This window comes from Salmo salar, chromosome ssa03 (genome assembly GCF_905237065.1).
Source record: "Salmo salar chromosome ssa03, Ssal_v3.1, whole genome shotgun sequence".
Classification (NCBI taxonomy): domain Eukaryota; kingdom Metazoa; phylum Chordata; class Actinopteri; order Salmoniformes; family Salmonidae; genus Salmo; species Salmo salar.
In genome coordinates, this window is record NC_059444.1 from 95716905 (window position 1) to 95741904 (window position 25000).

The 25000-nt window shown below is 42.6% G+C and overlaps 1 protein-coding gene across 1 annotated transcript in view; it reads right to left on the reverse strand.

Moving 5' to 3' along the window:
* The window catches only part of LOC106593943 (xylosyltransferase 1), a 51789-nt gene that overhangs the window by 21745 nt on the left and 5044 nt on the right, over nt 1-25000 (reverse strand). Inside the window, exons 2-3 of the mRNA XM_045715892.1 lie at nt 13185-13782; nt 5165-5337 (exon numbers count right to left, since the gene is read on the reverse strand). Coding sequence (XP_045571848.1) covers nt 5165-5337; nt 13185-13782 — 771 coding nt within the window. The remainder of the gene's footprint in view (nt 1-5164; nt 5338-13184; nt 13783-25000) is intronic.

Consider the following 25000-nt stretch of genomic DNA (forward strand, 5'->3'; position numbering starts at 1 on the left):
TACGTTACAGCCTAATTCTAAAACTGATTAAATCGTTTTTTTCCCCCCTCATCAATCTACACACAATACCCCTTAATGTCAAAACAAAAACAGGAAATATCACATTTACACAAGTATTCAGACCCTTTACTCAGTACTTTGTTGAAGCACCTTTGGCAGCGACTACAGCCTTGATTCTTCTTGGGTATGACGCTACAAGCTTGGCACACCTGTATTTGGAGAGTTTCTTCCATTCTTCTCTGCAAATCCTCTCAAGCTCTGTCAGGTTGGATGGGGATCGTTGCTGCACAGCTATTTTCAGGTCTTTCCAGAGATGTTCGATCGGGTTCAAGTCTGGGTTCTGGCTGGGCCACTCAAGGACATTCAGAGGTGAACATCCAGACATGACACTTGGCATTCAGGCCAAAGAGTTCAATCTTGGTTCCATCAGACCAGATAATCTTGTTTCTCATGGTCTGAGAGTCGTTTAGGTGCTTTTTGACAAACTCCATGCGGGCTGTCATGTGCCTTTTACTGAGGAGTGGCTTCCATCTGGCCATTCTACCATAAAGGCCTGATTGGTGGAGTGCTGCAGAGATGGTTGTCCTTCTGGAAGGTTCTCCCATCTCCACAGAGGAACTCTGGAGCTCTGTCAGAGCGACCATTGGGTTCTTGGTCACCTCCCTGACCAAGGCCCTTCTCCCCCGATTGCTCAGTTTGTCCAGGCAGCCAGCTCTAGAAATGTTTTATTTTTACTTTATTTAACTAGGCAAATCAGTTAAGAACAAATTCTTATTTACAATGATGGACTACACCGGCCAAACCCGGACGATGCTGGGTCAATTGTGCGCCACCCTATTGGGCTCCCAATCACGGCCGGTTGTGATACAGCCTGGATTTGAACCAGGGTGTCTGTAGTGACGCCTCAAGCACTGAGATGCAGTGCCTTAGACCGCTGCCCCAAACGTCTTCCATTTAACAATGATGGAAGCCACTGTGTTCTGACATGCACTGTCAACTGTGGGTCTGAATACTTTTTTTGTTAATACATTCGCAAAAATGTCTAAAAACCTGTTTTTGCTTTGTGATTATGGGGTATTGTATGTAGATTGATGAGGAAAACAATTAATTTAATCAATTTTAGAATAATCCATGTGTAAAAAGTGAGAGTGTCTGAATACTTTCCGAATGCACTGTATATAGTAGTAGTGTGAGGTATTGTAGATGGTCTGTAATAGTCTACATGTATATAATAGTAGTGTGAAGTATGGTAGATGGTCTGTAGTAGTCTAGATGTATATAATAGTAGTGTGAGGTATGGTAGATGACCTTACCTGGTCTACATGTATATAATAGTAGTGTGAGGTATGGTAGATGGTCTGTAGTAGTCTACATGTATATAATAGTAGTGTGAGGTATGGTAGATGGTCTGTAGTAGTCTAGATGTATATAATAGTAGTGTGAGGTATGGTAGATGACCTTACCTGGTCTACATGTATATAATAGTAGTGTGAGGTATGGTAGATGGTCTGTAGTAGTCTAGATGTATATAATAGTAGTGTTAGGTATGGTAGATGATCTTACCTGGTCTACATGTATATAATAGTAGTGTGAAGTATGGTAGATGGTCTGTAGTAGTCTAGATGTATATAATAGTAGTGTGAGGTATGGTAGATGACCTTACCTGGTCTACATGTATATAATAGTAGTGTGAGGTATGGTAGATGATCTGTAGTAGTCTAGATGTATATAATAGTAGTGTGAGGTATGGTAGATGACCTTACCTGGTCTACATGTATATAATAGTAGTGTGAGGTATGGTAGATGGTCTGTAGTAGTCTACATGTATATAATAGTAGTGTGAGGTATGGTAGATGGTCTGTAGTAGTCTACATGTATATAATAGTAGTGTGAGGTATGGTAGATGATCTTACCTGGTCTACATGTATATAATAGTAGTGTGAGGTATGGTAGATGATCTGTAGTAGTCTACATGTATATAATAGTAGTGTGAGGTATGGTAGATGATCTTACCTGGTCTACATGTATATAATAGTAGTGTAAGGTATGGTAGATGATCTTACCTGGTCTACATGTATATAATAGTAGTGTGAGGTATGGTAGATGGTCTGTAGTAGTCTAGATGTATATAATAGTAGTGTGAGGTATGGTAGATGACCTTACCTGGTCTACATGTATATAATAGTAGTGTGAGGTATGGTAGATGGTCTGTAGTAGTCTAGATGTATATAATAGTAGTGTGAGGTATGGTAGATGATCTGTAGTAGTCTACATGTATATAATAGTAGTGTGAGGTATGGTAGATGGTCTGTAGTAGTCTACATGTATATAATAGTAGTGTGAGGTATGGTAGATGATCTTACCTGGTCTACATGTATATAATAGTAGTGTGAGGTATGGTAGATGATCTGTAGTAGTCTACATGTATATAATAGTAGTGTGAGGTATGGTAGATGGTCTGTAGTAGTCTAGATGTATATAATAGTAGTGTGAGGTATGGTAGATGGTCTGTAGTAGTCTACATGTATATAATAGTAGTGTGAGGTATGGTAGATGATCTGTAGTAGTCTACATGTATATAATAGTAGTGTGAGGTATGGTAGATGGTCTGTAGTAGTCTACATGTATATAATAGTAGTGTTAGGTATGGTAGATGATCTTACCTGGTCTACATGTATATAATAGTAGTGTGAGGTATGGTAGATGATCTGTAGTAGTCTACATGTATATAATAGTAGTGTGAGGTATGGTAGATGGTCTTACCTGGTCTACATGTATATAATAGTAGTGTGAGGTATGGTAGATGATCTTACCTGGTCTACATGTATATAATAGTAGTGTGAGGTATGGTAGATGATCTTACCTGGTCTACATGTATATAATAGTAGTGTGAGGTATGGTAGATGATCTGTAGTAGTCTACATGTATATAATAGTAGTGTGAGGTATGGTAGATGACCTTACCTGGTCTACATGTATATAATAGTAGTGTGAGGTATGGTAGATGACCTTACCTGGTCTACATGTATATAATAGTAGTGTGAGGTATGGTAGATGGTCTGTAGTAGTCTAGATGTATATAATAGTAGTGTGAGGTATGGTAGATGATCTTACCTGGTCTACATGTATATAATAGTAGTGTGAGGTATTGTAGATGGTCTGTAATAGTCTACATGTATATAATAGTAGTGTGAGGTATGGTAGATGATCTGTAGTAGTCTACATGTATATAATAGTAGTGTGAGGTATGGTAGATGATCTTACCTGGTCTACATGTATATAATAGTAGTGTGAGGTATGGTAGATGGTCTGTAGTAGTCTAGATGTATATAATAGTAGTGTGAGGTATGGTAGATGATCTTACCTGGTCTACATGTATATAATAGTAGTGTGAGGTATGGTAGATGATCTTACCTGGTCTACATGTATATAATAGTAGTGTGAGGTATGGTAGATGATCTGTAGTAGTCTACATGTATATAATAGTAGTGTGAGGTATGGTAGATGATCTTACCTGGTCTACATGTATATAATAGTAGTGTGAGGTATGGTAGATGGTCTGTAGTAGTCTAGATGTATATAATAGTAGTGTTAGGTATGGTAGATGATCTGTAGTAGTCTACATGTATATAATAGTAGTGTGAGGTATGGTAGATGGTCGTACCTGGTCTACATGTATATAATAGTAGTGTGAGGTATGGTAGATGATCTGTAGTAGTCTAGATGTATATAATAGTAGTGTGAGGTATGGTAGATGGTCTGTAGTAGTCTAGATGTATATAATAGTAGTGTGAGGTATGGTAGATGACCTTACCTGGTCTACATGTATATAATAGTAGTGTGAGGTATGGTAGATGGTCTGTAATAGTCTACATGTATATAATAGTAGTGTGAGGTATGGTAGATGATCTGTAGTAGTCTAGATGTATATAATAGTAGTGTGAGGTATGGTAGATGGTCTGTAGTAGTCTAGATGTATATAATAGTAGTGTGAGGTATGGTAGATGATCTTACCTGGTCTACATGTATATAATAGTAGTGTGAGGTATGGTAGATGATCTGTAGTAGTCTAGATGTATATAATAGTAGTGTGAGGTATGGTAGATGGTCTGTAGTAGTCTAGATGTATATAATAGTAGTGTGAGGTATGGTAGATGATCTTACCTGGTCTACATGTATATAATAGTAGTGTGAGGTATGGTAGATGATCTGTAGTAGTCTACATGTATATAATAGTAGTGTTAGGTATGGTAGATGATCTTACCTGGTCTACATGTATATAATAGTAGTGTGAGGTATGGTAGATGATCTGTAGTAGTCTAGATGTATATAATAGTAGTGTGAGGTATGGTAGATGATCTTACCTGGTCTACATGTATATAATAGTAGTGTGAGGTATGGTAGATGATCTTACCTGGTCTACATGTATATAATAGTAGTGTGAGGTATGGTAGATGATCTGTAGTAGTCTAGATGTATATAATAGTAGTGTGAGGTATGGTAGATGATCTGTAGTAGTCTACATGTATATAATAGTAGTGTGAGGTATGGTAGATGATCTGTAGTAGTCTAGATGTATATAATAGTAGTGTGAGGTATGGTAGATGATCTGTAGTAGTCTACATGTATATAATAGTAGTGTGAGGTATGGTAGATGACCTTACCTGGTCTACATGTATATAATAGTAGTGTGAGGTATGGTAGATGATCTTACGTGGTCTACATGTATATAATAGTAGTGTGAGGTATGGTAGATGACCTTACCTGGTCTACATGTATATAATAGTAGTGTGAGGTATGGTAGATGATCTGTACGTGGTCTACATGTATATAATAGTAGTGTGAGGTATGGTAGATGATCTTACCTGGTCTACATGTATATAATAGTAGTGTGAGGTATGGTAGATGATCTTACCTGGTCTACATGTATATAATAGTAGTGTGAGGTATGGTAGATGGTCTGTAGTAGTCTACATGTATATAATAGTAGTGTTAGGTATGGTAGATGACCTTACCTGGTCTACATGTATATAATAGTAGTGTGAGGTATGGTAGATGATCTGTAGTAGTCTACATGTATATAATAGTAGTGTGAGGTATGGTAGATGATCTGTAGTAGTCTACATGTATATAATAGTAGTGTGAGGTATGGTAGATGGTCGTACCTGGTCTACATGTATATAATAGTAGTGTGAGGTATGGTAGATGGCCTTGAACAGGCGTTGGAACTGCCGAGACGCTCTGCCATGGACCACCAAGACGAAGGCGATGCGAACAGGCACAGAAGGGGCAGTCTGCTCTGAGCCCTCATCCCACTGTACATTCACATTGGCCTTACCTGGACACACACACAGACACACACGTACACACAGGGAAGGTAGGAAGAAGACAGGGCTAACTTTATTACTGAAGAAATGCTGTGTTAAATAGTAGAGTGCACAAATAGAACGTTTTATAGAAAGTGTCATTTCTATGGGGACTTCTCAGTATGGAGGAGTAGTATGTTGATGTTTAGATGATGACTTCTCAGTATGGAGGAGTAGTATGTTGATGTTTAGATGATGACTTCTCAGTATGGAGGAGTAGTATGTTGATGTTTAGATGGTGACTTCTCAGTATGGAGGAGTAGTATGTTGATGTTTAGATGATGACTTCTCAGTATGGAGGAGTAGTATGTTGATGTTTAGATGGGGACTTCTCAGTATGGAGGAGTAGTATGTTGATGTTTAGATGATGACTTCTCAGTATGGAGGAGTAGTATGTTGATGTTTAGATGATGACTTCTCAGTATGGAGGAGTAGTATGTTGATGTTTAGATGATGACTTCTCAGTATGGAGGAGTAGTATGTTGATGTTTAGATGATGACTTCTCAGTATGGAGGAGTAGTATGTTGATGTTTAGATGATGACTTCTCAGTATGGAGGAGTAGTATGTTGATGTTTAGATGATGACTTCTCAGTATGGAGGAGTAGTATGTTGATGTTTAGATGGGGACTTCTCAGTATGGAGGAGTAGTATGTTGATGTTTAGATGGGGACTTCTCAGTATGGAGGAGTAGTATGTTGATGTTTAGATGGGGACTTCTCAGTATGGAGGAGTAGTATGTTGATGTTTAGATGGGGACTTCTCAGTATGGAGGAGTAGTATGTTGATGTTTAGATGGGGACTTCTCAGTATGGAGGAGTAGTATGTTGATGTTTAGATGGGGACTTCTCAGTATGGAGGAGTAGTATGTTGATGTTTAGATGGGGACTTCTCAGTATGGAGGAGTAGTGGGGCGTTGTGAAAACAGTAGGTTTTTACCTTCCTGCTGCACTGGGGCGTTGTGAAAACAGTAGTTTTTTACCTTCCTGCTACACTGGGGCGTTGTGAAAACAGTAGGTTTTATGGTGAGCAATGCTTTACATTGACTACAGTCCCCTCAAAGCTCATCACCAAGCTCGGGATCCTGGGACCTAAACACCTCCCTCTGCAACTGGATCCCGGACTTTCTGAGAAGCCGCCCCCAGGTGGTGAGGGTACGATGACCCTCAACATGTGTGCCCCTCAGGGGTGTGTGCTTAGTCCCCTCCTGTACTCCCTCTTCACCCACGACAGTGTGGTAACGCACAACTCCAACACCATTATCAAGTTTGCTGATGACACGACAGTGGTAGGCCTGGTGCTTCTACACCTGCATTGCTTGCTGTTTGGGGTTTTAGGCTGGGTTTCTGTACAGCACTTTGATATATCAGCTGATGTAAGAAGGGCTATATAAATACATTTGATTTGATTTGATCACCAACGACAATGAGACAGCCTACATGGAGGATGTCAGAGACCCGGAGCTGATCGAGGACTAAAGGAAATGGAGGGGCGAGCACACATCCATCCACATCAATGGGGCAGTAGTGGGCTCCCGAGTGGCGCAGCGGTTTAAGGCACTGCATCTCAGTGCAAGAGGCATCACTACAGTCCCTGGTTCTAATCTGCATTGTTGAATAAGGGCTCGTAAGTAAGCATTTCAGGGTAAAGTCTACACCTGTTGTATTCTGCGCATATGACAAATACAATGTTATTTTATTTGAGGTTTTTACCTTCCTGCGACACTGGACGCTTAACTTTAGTCCTAGGACAACCCAGCCAGCCAGCCAACCCAGCCAGCCCACCCAGCCAGCCAGCCAACCCAGCCAACCCAGCCAACCCAGCCAGCCAGCCAACCCAGCCAACCCAGCCAGCCAGCCAACCCAGCCAACCCAGCCAGCCAGCCAACCCAGCCAACCCACCCAGCCAGCCAGCCAACCCAGCCAACCCAGCCAACCCAGCCAGCCAGCCAACCCAGCCAACCCAGCCAGCCAGCCAACCCAGCCAACCCAGCCAGCCAGCCAACCCAGCCAGCCAGCCAACCCAGCCAGCCAACCCAGCCAGCCAGCCAACCCAGCCAGCCAGCCAACCCAGCAAGCCAGCCCAGCAAGCCAGCCAACCCAGCCAACCCAGCCAACCCAGCCAGCCAACCCAGCCAACCCAGCCAACCCAGCCAACCAGCCAGCCAGCCAGCCAACCCAGCCAACCCAGCCAACCCAGCCAGCCAACCCAGCCAACCAGCCAGCTAGCCAGCCAGCCAACCCAGCCAGCCAGCCAACCCAGCCAACTAGCCAACCCAGCCAGCCAGCCAACCCAGCCAACCCAGCCAACCCAGCCAGCCAGCCAACCCAGCCAGCCAACCCAGCCAACTAGCCAACCCAGCCAACCCAGCCAACCCAGCCAGCCAGCCAACCCAGCCAGCCAACCCAGCCAACCCAGCCAGCCAGCCAACCCAGCCAACCCAGCCAACCCAGCCAGCCAGCCAACCCAGCCAGCCAACCCAGCCAACCCAGCCAACCAGCCAGCCAGCCAACCCAGCCAACCCAGCCAACCCAGCCAGCCAACCCAGCCAACCCAGCCAGCCAACCAACCCAGCCAACACAGCCAACCCAGCCAACTAGCCAGCCAGCCAACCCAGCCAGCCAGCCAGCCAACCCAGCCAACCAGCCAGCCAACCCAGCCAGCCAACCCAGCCAACCAGCCAGCCAGCCAACCCAGCCAACTAGCCAACCCAGCCAACTAGCCAACTAGCCAACCCAGCCAACCCAGCCAACTAGCCAACCCAGCCAACCCAGCCAACTAGCCAACCCAGCCAACCCAGCCAACCCAGCCAACCCAGCCAACCAGCCAACTCAGCCAACCCAGCCAACCAGCCAACCCAGCCAACTAGCCAGCCAGCCAACACTAGTCAGCCAGGCAGCCAGGCAGCCAACCAAAACCAGCCAGCCAGCACCATCCAATCATTCTAAAGCTATAGATATCCTCTCCTCTCCCTTACTGCATCATCAAAGAGACATATAATCATATAAATTAAATGCTGAATCTAAACCTTAAACTTTCTGGGCGGTTGGATGACAGTCTATCTTTAGTCAAGCTCTGCCCCCCCCCACACACACACACACACACACGCTTTACTCAGCACTTCTCTATCTAACTCCTGTACTAACTAGTGTGTAATTACACTGGCTTGGCGTGGCCACTGCCCTATAGTGAGTAGAGTAGTATACACTGCAGCTCAAATGGCACCCTATGCACTATATAGTGCACTACTTTTTACCAGAGTGTAGTATAAAGTGTACAGGGTGGTGTTTGGGACACACCCATAGAGCAGGGAATGTGTTGGAATGTTCCCTAAATAGATCAGGCACTGGCAAGGCAGCCTCCCTGGGGAGTTCTAGATGGAACCCTCGGGAGAGCCCTTACTTCTGTCTCCAGGGTGACAAGTACCCTTTCCCTCCCTCTGTCTTTCTCTTCCCTCTGGGGATGGCGAGGTGACAAGGAGAAAAGACAAGGAGAGGATACAAGGAGAGGAGACACGGTGAGGAGACTAAGCAAGGAGGAAAGGATAGGTGACAAGGAGGGGAGACAAGGAGAGGTGACAAGGGGAGGAGACAAGGGGAGGAGACAAGGGTAGGATACATGGAGAGGAGACAAGGAGAGGAGACAAGGAGAGGAGACACGGCAAGGAGACAAGGATAGGTGACAAGGAGGGGAGACAAGGAGAGGTGACAAGGGGAGGAGACAAAGATATATGACAAGGATAGGAGACAAGGAGAGGAGACAAGGTAAGGAAACAAGTATGACTGTGGCGGTCATGTAATTTCGGATGAGGGTAATTGTCCAGCCAAATGACTGTGGTCTCTGTACTAACCGTTCAAATAGCAACAAAAAAGTAATAACATGTATACATTTTTAGACGCACATTTTCTCCTTTCCTCCTCCACTCCTGACCACATGTGCTGACATAGAAATAGAATGAATAGAGTGAGAGGTTCCAAGCCCGTTCTATTCATTGTATTACAGGGCTGTGACGGTCATGGTACTTTGGATGATGGTAATTGGCCAGCCAAATGGCCGCGGTCACTGTAATAACCGTTTGAAATAGCATTTATTTGTTATATATACACTGAACAAAAATATAAAGGCAACATGGAAAGTTTTTCATGAGCTGAAGTAAAAGATCCCAGAAACATTCCGGACGCACAAAAAGCTTATTTCTCTCAAAGTTTATGCAAAAATTGAAAGACAGAGGGAGGGAAAGAGTACTTGTCACCGTGGAGACAGAAGTCAGGACTCTCCCGAGGGTTCCGTTTATGCTGTTCTGTGAAGGGAGTAGTACACAGCGTTGTACGACATCTTCAGTTTCTTGGCAATTTCTCGCATGGAATAACCTTCATTTCTCAGAACAAGAATAGACTGACGAGTTTCAAAAGAAAGTTATTTGTTTCTGGACATTTTGAGCCTGTAATCGAACCCACAAATGCTGATGCTCCAGATACTCAACATAATTGCAAAAGGGTTTTCTAATGATCAATTATCCTTTTAAAATGATGAACTTGGATTAGCTAACACAACGTGCCATTGGAACACAGGAGTGATGGTTGCTGATAATGGGCCTCTGTATGCCTATGTAGATATTCCATTAAAAATCAGCTGTTTCCAGCTACAATAGTCATTTACAACATTTAAAAAAAAAAGTTTACTAGGCAAGTAGGTTAAGAACAAATTGTTATTTACAATGACAGCCTAGGAACAGTGTGTTAATGGCCTTGTCCAGAATGACAGATTTTTACCTTGTCAGCTCGGGGATTTGATCTTGCAACCTTTCGGTTACTAGTCCAACGCTCTAACCACTAGGCTACCTGCCGCCCCGTGCAGACATTAACAATGTCTACACTGTATTTCTGATCAATTTGATGTTATTTTAATGGACAAAAAAAACACTTTTCTTTCAAAAACAAGGACATTTCTAAGTGACCCCAAACTTTTGAACGGTAATGTACTTTTTGATTGTACATGTTATATTTTGTAATAACTCATTATTGTTTCCAGGTAATGTCTTTCTAGTACAGTACCTTCAGAAAGTATTCACACCCCTTGACTTTTACCACATTTTGTTGTGTTACAGCCTGAATATAAAATGTATTAAATAGAGATTTTGTGTCACTGATCTACACACAACACCCCCATCATGTCAAAGTGGAATTATGTTTTTAGAAATGTTTTTTATATTTATTAAAAATGAAAAGCTGAAATGTCTTGAGTCAATAAGTATTCAAGCCTTTTGTTCTGGCAAACCTACATCAGTTCAGGAGTGCTTAACAAGTCACATAATAACATTTTACATTTTTAATAAGTTGCATGAATTCACTCTGACTGCAATACTATGTGTTTAACATGATTTTTAAATGACCACCTCATCTCTGTACCCCACACATACAATTATCTACAAGTCTAATCAGAATCAGAATCCCATGCTCTAAGTATAAAAGCAAAGCTTGCTTTTATATAATAAAAAGCTTGAAAAGGTAGTGGAATGGGGTAATGTCTTAGTGTGGGGTGGGAGGAATGCAATACACTCCCTTGTACGCGGTACAAATCACACTATTGTCAGAGCACCTCCTGGAAGAATATGAATCAGGCTGTTTGAGAAGGTTTGATTCCTAAGCAACCTGCCTACACATTGTTGGAAGAACAATACACCAATATAGCTTCTGTAGTAGGTCAAAGCTTTGTGCTGGAAAACCTTGGTAGTGCATGCATGAAGTACGCATTGTGAATTTCCTTTCATTTTCGGGTTCAGACCAAAGCCTACTTCTCACTTATAAGAATATAGATACACTGACTGTACAAAACATTAGGAACACCTCTCTAATATTGAGTTGCACCCCCGTTTGCCCTCAGAATAGCCTCAATTCATCAGGACATGGACTCTACAAGGTGTAGAAAGCGTTCCACAGGGATGCTGGCCCATGTTGACTCCAATGCTTCCCACAGTTGTGTCAAGTTGGCTGGATGTTCTTTGGGTGGTGGACCGTTCTTGATACACACAGGAAACTGTTGAGCGTGAAAACCCAGCAGCGTTGCAGTTCTTGACACAAACTGGTGCGCCTGGCACCTACTACCATACCCTATTCAAAGTCACTTAAATATGTTGTCTTGCCCATTCACCCTCTGAATAGCACACACACACTATCCATGTCTCAATTGTCTCAAGGCTTAAAAATCATTCTTTAACCTGTCTCATCTACACTGACTGAAGTGGATTTAACAAGTGACATCAATAAGGGATCATATCTTTGACCTGGATTCATTCGTAATGTTTTGTCCACTCAGTGTATATCCCCATTGTAAAAGGTACATTCCCCGGGTGATCAACCTCTACTCCAGAGTTCTATGTTTATTGCTCTGATATTGTCTATTCTGTTTGACGTCTGTGTGGACTTGTGTCTGTGTTCTGTTTGTCTGTTGTCTATTACTGGTCAGCACCTTCTCACTGAGGCAGCCCCTTCTCACTAAGGCAGCCCCTTCTCACTGAGGCAGCCCCTTCACACTAAGGCAGCTCCTTCTCACTGAGGCAGCCCCTTCTCACTGAGGCAGCACCTTCTCACTAAGGCAGCCCCTTCTCACTGAGGCAGCCCCTTCTCACTAAGGCAGCCCCTTCTCACTAAGGCAGCCCCTTCTCACTAAGGCAGCCCCTTCTCACTGAGGCAGCCCCTTCTCACTAAGGCAGCCCCTTCTCACTGAGGCAGCCCCTTCTCACTAAGGCAGCACCTTCTCACTAAGGCAGCCCCTTCTCACTGAGGCAGCCCCTTCTCACTGAGGCAGCCCCTTCTCACTGAGGCAGCCCCTTCTCACTGAGGCAGCCCCTTCTCACTGAGGCAGCCCCTTCTCACTAAGGCAGCACCTTCTCACTAAGGCAGCCCCTTCTCACTGAGGCAGCCCCTTCTCACTGAGGCAGCCCCTTCTCACTGAGGCAGCCCCTTCTCACTGAGGCAGCCCCTTCTCACTGAGGCAGCCCCTTCTCACTGAGGCAGCCCCTTCTCACTAAGGCAGCCCCTTCTCACTAAGGCAGCCCCTTCTCACTGAGGCAGCCCCTTCTCACTAAGGCAGCCCCTTCTCACTGAGGCAGCCCCTTCTCACTAAGGCAGCCCCTTCTCACTGAGGCAGCACCTTCTCACTAAGGCAGCCCCTTCTCACTAAGGCAGCCCCTTCTCACTAAGGCAGCCCCTTCTCACTGAGGCAGCACCTTCTCACTGAGGCAGCCCCTTCTCACTGAGGCAGCCCCTTCTCACTAAGGCAGCCCCTTCTCACTGAGGCAGCACCTTCTCACTGAGGCAGCACCTTCTCACTAAGGCAGCCTCTTCTCACTAAGGCAGCCCCTTCTCACTGAGGCAGCCCCTTCTCACTGAGGCAGCCCCTTCTCACTAAGGCAGCCCCTTCTCACTAAGGCAGCCTCTTCTCACTAAGGCAGCCCCTTCTCACTGAGGCAGCCCCTTCTCACTGAGGCAGCCCCTTCTCACTAAGGCAGCCCCTTCTCACTAAGGCAGCCCCTTCTCACTAAGGCAGCCCCTTCTCACTAAGGCAGCCCCTTCTCACTGAGGCAGCCCCTTCTCACTGAGGCAGCACCTTCTCACTGAGGCAGCCCCTTCTCACTGAGGCAGCCCCTTCTCACTAAGGCAGCCCCTTCTCACTGAGGCAGCCCCTTCTCACTAAGGCACATTCCCGGTGTACTTGGAGAATAGGTGATTATGATATAGTGCACTACTTTTCACCAGGAGCCGTAGGTCTCTATATAGGTAATATGGTGCCATTTGGGATGCATTCACTATGAGACTCACCTTCTATGGTGCAGTATCGAGGGACGGTCTCCGGCATCAGTGTCCTGTCCTTGTGTCTGCAGTACACCTCAGCTATCTGCTGACGACACTCCCTGGTCTTGGCTCTTGACAGAGCCGAGATGGCCTCCTTCCCACTGATCTCACACTGGTGCTTCTCCCTCCGCTGCCCCCGCACAGGAGCCGCAGTCACCAACTTCCTGGGTTGGTGATGTCGCTGATGCTGATTGGATGTTTTGATGGAGGGAGAGGGGGAAGGTCTAGCGGGTTTAGTGGACAGCTGGGAGTGAGGTTTGGGTCGTTTGTATGCGTGGCTATCTTTAAGTCCCACTCCTCTGGGCTGCTGTGGAGAAAGAGTGTACTGCTGAATAACCTCGTTGACCTCATTGGGCAAGGCCTTTCCCAGAATGCCTTGCCTTAGGGCCTTGTCCGGTTTGTGTTTGGCGGCGTTTCCTGCCATTCGCTGGCGCTGAGACAGTGACTGCGCCCCGAGGTTGCTGTTGCTGTCAACAAAAGTGTCAAAGTCTTTGGGGACCGAGTTCTCATTGTTGTTACTATCCAGGAGGACTTTCTCCTTGGGCCGCCAGGAGTGGTAGCCCTCCTGGAGGAGAGAGAGAAGGAGTAAGGGGAGGGAGAGGGGAGGGGAGAGAGGGGGAGGAGGGAGAGAGAGAGTCAGTCAGTGTAACAATAGGAAAAGAGAGTATACAGAGTTCTGTAGGACAGAGACACAGAGAGAATGAGCACTGCACACAGCCCTATCCCATCTGGACAAGAGGAATGCCTATGTGAGAATGCTGTTCATTGACTACAGCTCAGCATTCAACACCATACGTAGTACCCTCCAAGCTCATCATTAAGCTTGAGGCCCTGGGTCTCAACCCCGCCCTGTGCAATTGGGTTCTGGACTTCCTGACGGGCCGCCCCCAGGTGGTGAAGGTAGGAAACAACATCTCCACTTTGCTGATCCTCAACACTGAGGCCCTATTAGGGTACTTGCTCAGCTCCCTCCTGTACACCCTGTTCACCCATGACTGCGTGGCCATGCACGCCTCCCACTGTGAGGGGTTCAGATCACAGACAGGCAATAATATTAAAAAGTATTTAGATAAAGAATAAAAAAACTAGAAAATAAAAAAAAACAGCAAATAATTTAATGAAATAAGAAGTCTAATTGTTCTGTCTGTCCCGTTTCCCCCCCTTCTCTTTAGGTGCCAGCCATTCCTACTCCCCCCTCACCTCTCCCTGGCTGTCTGTCTGTTTTTCTGGCAGGCAGGCTGTCGGTCTGTCTGTCTGTCTGCTTGGCTATCTATGTGTCTGTCTGTCTGCCCTTGTGTGTGTATCTGTGTCATGTGATCAAGCATGGGGAACGCTGTCACTCATAAGATATGTCTGGGACTCTGACACAGGGGTTACAGTGTGTGTGTGTGTGTGTGTGAGGAGGGAGAGTGTCAGTAGCAGTGCTATATGATCTGGTCCTGGTATTCCATGTACACAGACCAGCTCTGCCCTTTCCAGGAATATCAATCTAGTTCTGTACTTAGGAATGAAAGGTTCCCTCTGCCCACAAATATACATGCATTTTTATTTTTATTTAACTAGGCAAGTTAGTTAAGAACAAATTCTTATTTTCAATGACGGCCTAGAAACAGTGGGTTAACTGCCTTGTTCAGGGACAGAACAACAGATTTTTACCTTGTCAGCTCAGGGATTCGATCTCGCAACCTTTCGGTTACTAGTCCAACACTCTAACCACTAGGCTACCTGCCGCCCCAATGCAGTATACAGACACAGTATAGACAGTCTTCAGAATACTGTACAGACGGGTCAACGTCCACACACACAGGACTGTGTGAGTCTTGTCTAGGCAGGCTATTTCTGGTGGTACTAGAAAAGAGATCCGGTCCAACATTCTGATAAACTATCTTTACTGCTGTACCACCTGCTACAATCATATCACACACACCCACATGGACACGGATACACAGACACACACACACGGATACACACACACACAAATGGGGGTAACTCAATATTAGGAAGGTGTCCTTAATGTTTTGAACACTCAGTGTATATTACTAAAGTACATTTGAGATCTGATCAAACTGACCAAGCAGAGAGGTTAAAGAAAACGTTAGCTAGTTAGCTGATAGACTCAACTCTGGGTCAAGGCCAAATTGATATTACAATGTGATATTACAACGCTAGATATTACAGAGTGAGAAACTCAAGCTATAGGAAGAGGTTCAAAATAGAGAGGGTGTTATCTTTAGTAGAGCTAACGATTAGAGAAATGTACTATCTCATTGTGACACGCCTGAGAATATAATACAATATGACAAACTCAGAAATAAAATGTTCTGTTGCTATCAGATGTAAATGAGAAACTTCACTTTGTTCTGGGAGAGATTTCTCTGTCTGTCTACCTCTCTCTTTCTCCTCTCTCTCTCTCTCTCTCGCTCTCTCTCTATACTCTACTGTACTGAACTATACTCTACTGAACTGAACTATCCTCTACTGAACTGAACTGTACTGAACTGAACTGAACTGTACTGAACTGAACTATAGTCTACTGAACTATCCTCTACTGTACTGAACTATCCTCTACTGTACTGAACTATCCTCTACTGAACTGAACTATCCTCCACTGAACTAAACTATCCTCTATTGAACTATCCTCTACTGTACTAAACTATCCTCTACTGTACTAAACTATCCACTACTGAACTGAACTATCCTCTACTGTACTAAACTATCCTCTACTGAACTGAACTATCCTCTACTGAACTGAACTATCCTCTACTGAACTGAACTATCCTCTACTGAACTAAACTATCCTCTACTGAACTGAACTATCCTCTACTGTACTGAACTATCCTCTACTGAACTATCCTCTACTGTACTGAACTATCCTCTACTGAACTGAACTATCCTCTACTGAACTGAACTATACTCTACTGAACTAAACTATCCTCTACTGAACTGAACTATCCTCTACTGTAGTGAACTATCCTCTACTGTACTGAACTATCCTCTACTGTACTGAACTATACTCTACTGTACTGAACTATACTCTACTGAACTAAACTATCCTCTACTGTACTGAACTATCCTCTACTGTACTGAACTATCCTCTACTGTACTGAACTATCCTCTACTGTACTGAACTATCCTCTACTGAACTAAACTATCCTCTACTGAACTGAACTATCCTCTACTGTAGTGAACTATCCTCTACTGTACTGAACTATCCTCTACTGAACTGAACTATCCTCTACTGAACTAAACTATCCTCTACTGAACTGAACTATCCCCTACTGAACTAAATTATCCTCTACTGAACTGAAATATCCTCTACTGTACTGAACTATCCTCTACTGAACTGAACTATCCTCTACTGAACTGAACTATCCTCTACTGAACTGAACTATCCTCTACTGTACTGAACTATCCTCTACTGTACTGAACTATCCTCTACTGAACTATCCTCTACTGAACTGAACTATTCTCTACTGAACTGAACTATCCTCTACTGTACTGAACTATCCTCTACTGTACTGAACTGTCCTCTACTGAACTATCCTCTACTGAACTGAACTGTCTTCTACTGTACTGAACTATCCTCTACTGAACTAAACTATCCTCTACTGTACTGAACTGTCCTCTACTGAACTATCCTCTACTGAACTGAACTATCTTCTACTGTACTGAACTATCCTCTACTGTACTGAACTATCCTCTACTGAACTGAACTATCCTCTACTGAACTATCCTCTACTGTACTGAACTATCCTCTACTGAACTATCCTCTACTGAACTGAACTATCCTCTACTGTACTGAACTATCCTCTACTGTACTGGACTATCCTCTACTGAAGTAAACTATCCTCTACTGTACTATCCTCTACTGAACTGAACTGTCCTCTACTGAACTATCCTCTACTGTACTGGACTATCCTCTACTGAACTATCCTATCCTCTACTGTACTGAACTATCCTCTACTGAACTGAACTATCCTCTACTGAACTATCATTTACTCTACTGTACTGAACTATCCTCTACTGTACTGAACTATCCTCTACTGTACTGAACTATCCTCGACTGAACTGAACTATCTTCTACTGTACTGAACTATCCTCTACTGAACTAAACTATCCTCTACTGTACTATCCTCTACTGTACTGAACTGTCCTCTACTGAACTATCCTCTACTGAACTGAACTATCTTCTACTGTACTGAACTATCCTCTACTGAACTAAACTATCCTCTACTGTACTGAACTGTCCTCTACTGAACTATCCTCTACTGTACTGAACTATCCTCTATTGTAGTGAACTAACCTCTACTGTACTGAACTATCTTCTACTGTACTAAACTATCCTCTACTGTACTAAACTATCCTCTACTGTACTGAACTATCCTCTACTGTACTGAACTATCTTCTACTGAACTAAACTATCCTCTACTGTACTGAACTATCTTCTACTGTACTAAACTATCCTCTACTGTACTAAACTATCCTCTACTGTACTGAACTATCCTCTACTGTACTAAACTATCCTCTACTGTACTGAACTATCTTCTACTGTACTAAACTATCCTCTACCGTACTAAACTATCCTCTACTGTACTGAACTATCCTTAACTGTACTGAACTATCCTCTACTGTACTGAACTATCCTTAACTGTACTGAACTATCCTCTACTGTACTGAACAATACTCTACTGAACTATACTGAACCTAACTATACTGAACTATCCTCTACTGAACTGAACTATCCTCAACTGTACTGAACTATCCTCAACTGTACTGAACTATCCTCTACTGTAGTGAACTATCCTCTACTGTAGTGAACTATCCTCTACTGTACTGAACTATCCTCTACTGTACTGAACTATCTTCTACTGTACTAAACTATCCTCTACTGAACTGAACTATCCTCAACTGTACTGAACTATCCTCTACTGAACTATCCTCTACTGTACTGAACTATCCTCTACTGTACTGAACTATACTGAACCTAACTATACTGAACTATCCTCTACTGAACTGAACTATCCTCAACTGTACTGAACTATCCTCTACTGAACTATCCTCAACTGTACTGAACTATCCTCTACTGTACTGAACTATCCTCTACTTCAGTGGTTCCCAACTGTTTTTCAGTTACTGTAACACCAAGTAAATATGGCTCTGTCCAGACTTCCCTTGAAGTACCCCCTCATGTGCATTTTACCAGTAGCCCTATGGTCCGATGAGTCTTCTCAAGTACCCACTGTGGATAGGCCAAGTACCCCTGGTTGGGAAACACTGCTCTACTGTTCTGTTCTGTACTGTACCGAACTATACTCTACTATTCTGCTCTCTAATGAACTGTACTGTTCTGTAATCTACTGAACTGTACTGCTCTGTACTCTACTGAGCTCTACTGTGCTGTACTCTACTGTTCTGTATTCTACTGTACTCTAGTTGTTCTGTACTCTACTGTTCTGTACTCTACTGAACTCTAATGTTCTGTACTCTACTGAACTCTACTGTTCTGTACTCTACTGAGCTCTACTGTTCTGTACTCTACTGAGTACTCTTCTGTACTCTACTGAACTCTACTGTTCTGTACTCTACTGAACTCTACTGTTCTGTACTTTACTGAGCTCTACTGTGCTGTACTCTACTGAGCTCTACTGTTCTGTACTCTACTGAACTCTACTGTTCTGTACTCTACTGAACTCTACTGTTCTGTACTTTACTGAACTCTACTGTTCTGTACTCTACTGAAATCTACTGTGCTGCACTCTACTGTACTCTACTGTGCTGTACTCTACTGAGCTCTACTGTGCTGTACTCTACTGAGCTCTACTGTGCTGTACTCTACTGAACTCTACTGTTCTGTACTCTACTGAGCTCTACTGTGCTGTACTCTACTGAACTCTACTGTTCTGTACTCTACTGAGCTCTACTGTTCTGTACTCTACTGAGCTCTACTGTGCTGTACTCTACTGTTCTGTACTCTACTGAACTCTACTGTTCTGTACTCGACTGAACTCTACTGTTCTGTACTCGACTGAGCTCTACTGTTCTGTACTCGACTGAGCTCTACTGTTCTGTACTCTACTGAACTCTACTGTGCTGAACTCTACTGAACTCTACTGTGCTGTACTCTACTGTTCTGTACTTTACTGAACTCTACTGTTCTGTACTTTACTGAACTCTACTGTTCTGTACTCTACTGAAATCTACTGTGCTGCACTCTACTGAACTCTACTGTGCTGAACTCTACTGTTCTGTACTCTACTGAACTCTACTGTTCTGTACTCTACTGAACTCTACTGTTCTGTACTCTACTGAACTCTACTGTTCTGTACTCTACTGAACTCTACTGTTCTGTACTCTACTGAACTCTACTGTTCTGTACTCTACTGAGCTCTACTGTTCTGTACTCTACTGAGCTCTACTGTGCTGTACTCTACTGTTCTGTACTCTACTGAACTCTACTGTTCTGTACTCTACTGTTCTGTACTCTACTGAGCTCTACTGCGCTGAACTCTACTGAACTCTACTGTTCTGTACTTTACTGAACTCTACTGTTCTGAACTCTACTGTTCTGTACTCTACTGAACTCTACTGTTCTGAACTCTACTGTTCTGTACTCTACTGAGCTCTACTGTTCTGTACTCTACTGTTCTGTACTCTAGTTGCTCTGTACTCTACTGTTCTGTACTCTACTGAACTCTACTGTTCTGAACTCTACTGTTCTGTACTCTACTGAGCTCTACTGTTCTGTACTCTACTGTTCTGTACTCTAGTTGCTCTGTACTCTACTGTTCTGTACTCTACTGAACTCTACTGTTCTGTACTCTACTGTACTCTAGTTGTTCTGTACTCTACTGATCTGTACTCGACTGTACTCTAGTTGTTCTGAACTCTACTGTTCTGTACTCTACTGAACTGTACTGTTCTGTACTCTACTGTTCTCTAGTTGTTCTGTACTCTAGGGAACTCTACTGTTCTGTACTCTACTGCTCTGTACTCTACTGAACTGTACTGTTCTGTACTCTACTGTACTCTAGTTGTTCTGTACTCTATTGTACTCTAGTTGTTCTGTACTCTACTGTACTCTAGTTGTTCTGTACTCTACTGTTCTGTACTCTACTGTTCTGTACTCTACTGTACTCTAGTTGTTCTGTACTCTAGTTGTTCTGTAATCTACTTGTTCTGTACTCTACAGAACTCTACTGTTCTGTACTGTTCTGTACTCTACTGTTCTGTACTCTGCTGAGCTCTACTGTACTCTAGTTGTTCTGTACTCTACTGTTCTGTACTCTACTGTACTATAGTTGTTCTGTACTCTACTGTTCTGTACTCTACTGTACTCTACTGTACTCTAGTTGTTCTGTACTCTACTGTTCTGTACTCTAATGTACTCGAGTTGTTCTGTACTCTACTGTTCTGTACTCTACTGTTCTGTACTCAACTGAGCTCTACTGTACTCTAGTTGTTCTGTACTCTACTGTTCTGTACTCTACTGTTCTGTACTCTAGTTGTTCTGTACTCTACTGTACTCTAGTTGTTCTGTACTCTACTGTTCTGTACTCTACTGTTCTGTACTCTACTGTACTGTACTCTACTGTTCTGTACTCTAGTTGTTCTGTACTCTACTGTTCTGTACTCTACTGTACTGTACTCTACTGAACTCTAGTTGTTCTGTACTCTAGTTGTTCTGTACTCTACTGTTCTGTACTCTACTGTACTGTACTCTACTGAACTCTAGTTGTTCTGTACTCTAGTTGTTCTGTACTCTACTGTTCTGTACTCTACTGTTCTGTACTCTAGTTGTTCTGTACTCTACTGTTCTGTACTCTACTGTTCTGTACTCTAGTTGTTCTGTACTCTACTGTTCTGTACTCTAGTTGTTCTGTACTCTAGTTGTTCTGTACTCTAGTTGTTCTGTACTCTACTGTTCTGCACTCTAGTTGTTCTGTACTCTACTGTTCTGTACTCTACTGTTCTGTACTCTACCGTTCTGTACTCTAGTTGTTCTGTACTCTACTGTTCTGTACTCTAGTTGTTCTGTACTCTACTGTTCTGTACTCTACTGTTCTGTACTCTACTGAACTCTAGTTGTTCTGTACTCTAGTTGTTCTGTACTCTAGTTGTTCTGTACTCTACTGTTCTGTACTCTAGTTGTTCTGTACTCTACTGTTCTGTACTCTACCGTTCTGTACTCTAGTTGTTCTGTACTCTACTGTTCTGTACTCTAGTTGTTCTGTACTCTACTGTTCTGTACTCTAGTTGTTCTGTACTCTACTGTTCTGTACTCTACCGTTCTGTACTCTAGTTGTTCTGTACTCTACTGTTCTGTACTCTAGTTGTTCTGTACTCTACTGTTCTGTACTCTACTGTTCTGTACTCTACTGTTCTGTACTCTAGTTGTTCTGTACTCTACTGTTCTGTACTCTAGTTGTTCTGTACTCTACTGTTCTGTACTCTACCGTTCTGTACTCTAGTTGTTCTGTACTCTACTGTTCTGTACTCTAGTTGTTCTGTACTCTACTGTTCTGTACTCTAGTTGTTCTGTACTCTACTGTTCTGTACTCTAGTTGTTCTGTACTCTAGTTGTTCTGTACTCTAGTTGTTCTGTACTCTACTGTTCTGTACTCTACTGTTCTGTACTCTACTGTTCTGTACTCTACCGTTCTGTACTCTAGTTGTTCTGTACTCTACTGTTCTGTACTCTAGTTGTTCTGTACTCTACTGTTCTGTACTCTACTGTTCTGTACTCTACTGTTCTGTACTCTAGTTGTTCTGTACTCTACTGTTCTGTACTCTAGTTGTTCTGTACTCTACTGTTCTGTACTCTAGTTGTTCTGTACTCTACTGTTCTGTACTCTAGTTGTTCTGTACTCTACTGTTCTGTACTCTAGTTGTTCTGTACTCTACTGTTCTGTACTCTACCGTTCTGTACTCTAGTTGTTCTGTACTCTACTGTACTCTACTGTTCTGTACTTTAATGTCCAAACTTGTGAAATATAGACGTCTATGATTGGTTCAGATTTGGTCAGGGCCGGACCAACCAAATTTGGTCTTGTTTGGTGGCAGAGCTCATTCAAAAACATAACCAGTATGTAGAATAATACCCAACTATGCAAAGAGGAGCATATTGGTCATTTAGGATGCATCCCCATGAAGAGAACGACATTTATATCCATAATTATGCATTTCTGTAGAGTACAGCTCAGGGAGCCATGATGAAATTCCCTTACCAAAATTATGTTACCGGGTGTAAATCCACTTCACTTACTGCAGATCAATAACTAAAAGAGAGTTTTTTTAAATGTGTGTGTGTGTGTGTGTGTGTGTGTGTGTGTGTGTGTGTGTGTGTGTGTGTGTGTGTGTGTGTGTGTTCCTCAGAGACAGCAGTGAATGAATGTGAGAGTTGTGTTATGGACCAACCAGCTTGGACTAACGTAAACAAATGCTCTACCTTGCGGTCACCATACCTTCCTATGCTGGGAGGGAACACATACACACACACACACACACACACACACACACACACACACACACACACACATACACACACACACACACACACATACATACATACACATACATACACACAAAAACAGAGGTGGCATTGTGTGTGTGTGTGTGTGTGTGTGTGTGTGTGTGTGTGTGTGTGTGTGTGTGTGTGTGTGTGTGTGTGTGTGTGTGTGTGTGTGTGTGTGTGTGTGTGTGTGTGTGTGTGTGTGTGTGTGTGTGTGTGTTTGTGTTTATTTTCCCTGTGTTACAGTTGCAGCTTTGACTGAACCAGGTACCGGGACGCACAGACACACACACACTGCTCTGCTGGGTAACACACTCGCTACACGCAGCAACACAGGCTATCTACACCACTTGAAACTCAATACGAGAATACAAATAAAATTAAATCATTGATAATGGGTGGGAGGGTGCTGGTTATTTCAAAAAAATTAAATAATAATTAACCATTCCACCACCCCCCCTCTTCGGAGGATAAATATCTTGTTTTTTTTTTACAGCTTTTCTGATACATATACATACATTTTACTAACTACTAGGCGGCAAGTAGCCTAGTGGTTAGAGCGTTGGACTTGTAAAACGAAAGGTTGCAAGATTGAATCCTCGAGCTGACAAGGTACAAATCTGTCGTTCTGCCCCTGAACAAGGCAGTTAACCCACTGTTCCTAGGCCATCATTGTAAATAACAATTTGTTCTTAACTGACTTGTCTAGTAAAATAAAAAATATATACATTTGACATACATGGTACTTTTATATAAAGCAGTCACATAGCAATAATACATTACCAAACATAAGCTCTTTAATCCCACCCCTCAGCCTCTCTCAGCCCATCCCACCTATCCCCATAGACCACCCTCGTTTGGTTTCCATGTGCCATATATTTTTTTATTGTGTTTTACAAAATGTTTTAACCTTTCTAATCGAATCCACAGATTGTGAGCTAAAGATGAAAACCTTTCCTAACAGTAGTATTGTATTATTTATTGACTGACTATGGCTTTCCAAATCGCCCAGCACTGCTATTTGTAAGGTTAGTTTTAAGTGCAGTTTTTAACCATTCCTGAACCTGTGACCATAAACAAGCTACATATATAATACCAGAATAAATGATCTATCTGGGCAATACCAGAATAAATGATCTATCTGGGCAATACCAGAATAAATGATCTATCTGGGCAATACCAGAATAAATGATCTATCTGGGCAATACCAGAATAAATGATCTATCTGGGCAATACCAGAATAAATGATCTATCTGGGCAATACCAGAATAAATGATCTATCTGGGCAATACCAGAATAAATGATCTATCTGGGCAATACCAGAATAAATTATCTATTGATTCTGTCTCTTCACAACAAAATCTACAGAGCTGAGATTGTTGTATGCCCCATATCTTTAGCATTCTGTTGGTGGCAAGAATTGTATATAATAATTTAAATTGAAAAACTCCAAGTGTTGAATCAAGTGTAGTTTTTTGTACCAGTTCATAACCATGTGCAATGGAATTGGTACATCGAAAATCTCTATTTTGCAACCTGTAAGGAGCAGCTGTCAACAGTTTTGTCCTCAGATGAAACTGGTATATTATTCTATTTATGCCAGTTCCTTTCAGTCAATTTGTATCTTTAACATATGGCAGGCAAAACATTTCCCTACCTTCTCCCTTTTCCACTTGCCTCCTCCATTTTTGTGGTAGTGCTGCAATCAGTTGGCTGTAAATTTGGATTGAGCAGATATTCCCATATATTTTCGATAACTACATATGTGACATAACTCCTCCATTTCTATTCATAATATCATTAATAAATATAATACCGTTTAAAAAAAAATCCATAAAGATAATTTTTTATTAAATCAATATATTTGAGTTTAACAATAAAATGTGTTGTAATATTTGTTCTATCTTTTCTGGAGGATAAAACTGAAATTGTAACCAGCTTTGTATGGCTTGTTTAAGAAAGGGTGATACTTTAAACAAAATATCATTTTCAATTAGTCGGAAATGAGAAGGTGTAATCTGTATGAAGGCAAAAAAGCCATTTTTGAACAAAGGATGAGCCTTTCTTAATAATCTACTGGAGAACCATTTTGGGTTTAAGTATAACTTATTTATGAGTGAAGCTTTTAGTGAGAGGTTTAAAGCTTTAATATTTAATAATTTTAGCCCCCCCAAACTCATATTCATTATATAACTAGGCACGTTTAATTTTGTCTGGTTTAGCATTCCAAATAAAATGAGTCATCTGGAGTAGGCAGTGCCATTAGTAAGTAAGT